This window comes from Cimex lectularius, unplaced genomic scaffold, assembly GCF_000648675.2.
Source record: "Cimex lectularius strain Harlan isolate CLEC.00 unplaced genomic scaffold, Clec_2.1 scaffold591, whole genome shotgun sequence".
NCBI lineage: Eukaryota > Metazoa > Arthropoda > Insecta > Hemiptera > Cimicidae > Cimex > Cimex lectularius.
In genome coordinates this window covers 1-3,707 of record NW_019393100.1, presented here as the reverse complement: position 1 = coordinate 3,707, position 3,707 = coordinate 1, and the positions used below count along the sequence as shown (strand labels likewise).

At 33.9% G+C, this 3,707-nt stretch overlaps 1 protein-coding gene across 1 annotated transcript; it reads right to left on the bottom strand.

Moving 5' to 3' along the window:
* Positions 1–304: 304 nt before the first annotated feature.
* Positions 305–1,376, bottom strand: LOC106662497 (charged multivesicular body protein 3). Its single transcript, XM_024229897.1, has 4 exons — positions 1,256–1,376; positions 1,019–1,198; positions 750–964; positions 305–657 (listed from the first exon to the last, which is right to left on the bottom strand). The coding sequence occupies exons 2-4, from the start codon at positions 1,161–1,163 to the stop codon at positions 502–504; spliced, it is 516 nt and encodes a 171-aa protein (XP_024085665.1). The 5' UTR covers positions 1,164–1,198; positions 1,256–1,376; the 3' UTR covers positions 305–501.
* Positions 1,377–3,707: the final 2,331 nt, after the last annotated feature.

The following is a 3,707-nucleotide window of genomic DNA, read 5'->3' as shown; positions in this document are numbered from 1 at the left end:
TTGACTAGGAACAGCATTTTTTATCTTTTATTACATATATATTTTTATAGGTGTGCTTTAATTTTGAACAAAGAAAGTTAACTGGTAACTAAATTTTCCAAAGGGAAAAGAAAGATTATTATACTAAATATCTGGGAAATTAGGGAGAAAAAGACATCTAAAATTTAAAAATTAATTCATAACAGCTTAATAATACTGTGTGAAAATAGTATTAAAATTGATAATACTTAAGCAAAAAAAAAAGTTAAATAAAAATATAACTTTTATACTATATACAATTTTATAATAAAATAATCTCTTGTGACTTTTTCTCTTTTTTTTTGTTCATTTTATATATTTCCAATGATCAACATGATAAAAGACACAAAAATATAAAGCAGCTTCTGTTTACCTTTATAGGTGAACAATATCTCATTAAAATGTCAACTTTAGCTGATACTAATGGCCTCCTATCTATAAAAGTAATTTTCAGTTATAGAACATTTCCAAGTAGAAGCAAACCTAGCTCTTAAGCGCTTCAAGCCTGCTTTGCATTTCTTCTAGATCTTCGTCATCATCTTCAGCTGCTGCTTCTTCCTTGACACTTGATGTACCAGGCACTTCAGTAACGGCCGCAGGCGCTTTTCCAAGGGTCCCTTGCGTCAACTCCCATAAGACCTTTGAATCATAAAATTGTGTAATATTGTGTTGAGGTGGCAGAGAGCCTACAAAAACTGCAAAATTTATGTTGTCACTTGTTTTTAACCGACCTTGTCGATTTCTTCTTGCGCCGCTTCCTCCATTTCTTCCCCATCTTCAAGCACGTCCATCGTCTCTTCCAGCATTTCTTCAATTATTCCAGCCTTCATCATTTCTTTTGACAGCTCGCGCATGGCTGCAGCAACTTCAGGAACTTTGACCAATCTTTGCATAGACTGCATCACCTCGGTTGATTTCTGAAGCGATCCGCTGACCCTAAGCGTCGCTGTAAAATCGAACAATTCAACCGTACAAATTAAACTAAGTTATTTCCACTTACCTAACTGGTTCTTCATTTGAAGCTGAACTGAATTAAGGTGTGCTTTGGATGTATGTATCTTTGTGATGGCTTTTCTAGATCGGATGACCTCCTTCGCCAAAATAGTACATACTGCTCGATCTCCCTTTTTGGCGGCTTCACGCATTGAACTTTTTACCTTATCTTCTTCCCTCTGAATACCTAAAAGTAAAATAGAATAAAACCCTCTACTGAATGAAGTGCATATTTGAAATATACTTCTTATCTGCCTCTCCAGTGCAAAACACTCTTTCCTGATCTTACGTGACCATTCATTAACCTGTAAATTAAAAACAGTAATTATTTTCCACCACAAACTTCAAATCCTCATTTCAAAAAAGACATATGTTATAATTAGAAACATAGATAAAATTTTAGTAATTTTTCTTGCAACTATGCTCATTGTTTGTAAGTATTCTTGGTTTAAACCTTGGACTCAAGGTGGCCGCAATTGTTTAGGTAAATCCAGTGGGGCTCTGTGTTCGAACCTGACAATTTTTTTTAGATCCTGGCACTCTGAGGGTTCATATTACCTCGTCATTGAAATACCCTCACAAAAATAATAATAATAAATAATTTAAAAAACGGGCTCACCATGATGAGTTGCAGGTTAACACCATGAACACTTGGCCCCTTCTTTATAGTTTAAAGAACTTAAATTCAATAATTAAACAAAAAAGAATTTAAAAAAAGGATTTAATAAACCAACAATAAAAGACCAAAAATAGATGTAGCACTAACTTCATCTTATAATTTATATGTTTTTATATTATTCACTATTAAATTATTAATGGTGTAAAGAAAAATTATTTAGTTTATTTATATAGTTTTGTTGTTTAAAATTTAATGATGATAGAAGTTTATATAAAGAAGATCTCTCATAACAGAAAAAAAGAGTTAATAATCAAACAAACTGTGGAAAACTTTGTTGTTTAGTTTGGAAAATTAAAAAATTTATCTGGCTCTCTGAAAACTCATAAAATTTCTAAATTAGCAGGTGAAAAGTGAATGGCACAATACTTCGATATTCACTCACTTATCAAGCACAGGACATTAACAACAGTTTCCAAAGCTGAGTTTCCACTCGTGCAACTGTTTCATGAAACTTATCTCGTATTGTGGAGACCTAGCAGGGACAGTGAAATTGGTGCGAGGATATTTCGGGGTGAACTGACAAGCTGTCGGGTTTTTTTTTAGTGCGTGTCAAAGTGTTTCCCATTGTTTGTTTCGCTCCATGTAAATGCACTTGTCTTGAGTATGAGAATGAACCGGGAGTACATACAACTTATACGAATGTACTTATTGATTTTTGTGGGATGCTGAAGATAAAACTCATCAGAATAAGAACAAGAGAGAGGATGCATGGAAGGAAATTAGCATCGAAATGGGACAAACTGTTGGTACTCTTAAAGAGAAAATGGAAATTCTAATGGGGTTCGCCGAGGAAATTATTCTTTGACCTACCAACGGCATTTTCTTTGTTCGTTTTTCTTGTTAACATAAAGTATCGTCATGATGCAGCGGTTTGGGTAATTATAAATGGAATGCTTGTCTCGAGCAACTGATAGCTCACCTTGTTTCGCCTCTATGTTGCGAAATGTTTCACCTCATGAAAATGGTTAACCTGAGATGGCATTTCACAAGTAATGAACACAGCGAATCTTTTTGTAGCAGATCAAACTACCAAAAACACAGTCCATCAGATTATGTCCTCAGTTCAATGGGATTGTATTCCAGGTGTGTGAAAAAGTTAATCAAAAAGCCTTCATTGAAGTCTATCATTGGTAATTAAAACTTTTGGCATTGATAACCAGGCTGGTACTGGCCGAGTGCAAAGAAATCACATATGCATGACACTCTTAGCCAAACTAATGAAAAAAGAAAGGATGAATATTTATGTTAGGTTTTTATCCAATTGGTAGGATATTAAGCCGATCTGTAATATAGGAATTATATACTTTGTTTTTACTTCGCTTGATAATTATCAAAGACTAATAACATCACACACCTCACATCAACAATGTTGAGATAGTATTAAGGGAGAAAGTGTATGTCAGGGCGAGAATGATAGTTGGACTGCAGACCACAGAGACTCCAAGGCAGAAACAAGCCTGGGCCAGGAGGAAGGACGAAACAGCAGAACATCGGAACTAGTCCTTTCTTGGTGTGAAGGATTATGCAGGCTGAGATCCCTATTCATAGTCAACTAAGTCCAATAATAGTCAGGAAATAAGGTCGTAAAAAGGCTGACACTTTTTAACTTTAACATTAGTCAAACTAATCACTATTATTAAGAAAAAAGAAAGGATGAATATTTATGTTAGGTTTTTATCCAATTGGTAGGATATTAAGCCAACCTGTAATATAGGAATTAAATAGTCTATTCTATTCTTCGTTTGGAGCAAAAAATACCCAGGAGAAAATTTTCGGAAAGTTCTCTATTTTGAAGATACTCATCACTTTAGGTTTTTTCAACTTTTCATTACCTTGCCACATAAAAACGCTTACAACTTCCAAAATGTTGAGAGTACAACAAATCCAAGTACACCATTTGAAAGAATGCTAAATTTACTATAAGATATCGGGTTGTCCGGAAAATAATGCAGGATTTTAAGTTTTCATTAAAAAAAATCTATATAAAATATTCTGTTTACGTTTACAGGATTACTCA

What these genes read in the sequence shown, in the direction of transcription:
- LOC106662497 (XM_024229897.1), bottom strand. Translation starts at nt 1,163, where the DNA reads ATGCGTGAAGCCGCCAAAAAGGGAGATCGAGCAGTATGTACTATTTTG. An exon ending in TCAAATGAAGAACCAGTTAG is followed by an intron (nt 965 to 1,018) that starts GTAAGTGGAAAT and finishes TCGATTTTACAG; the next exon opens with CGACGCTTAGGGTCAGCGGA. An exon ending in CGCAAGAAGAAATCGACAAG is followed by an intron (nt 658 to 749) that starts GTCGGTTAAAAA and finishes TATGATTCAAAG; the next exon opens with GTCTTATGGGAGTTGACGCA.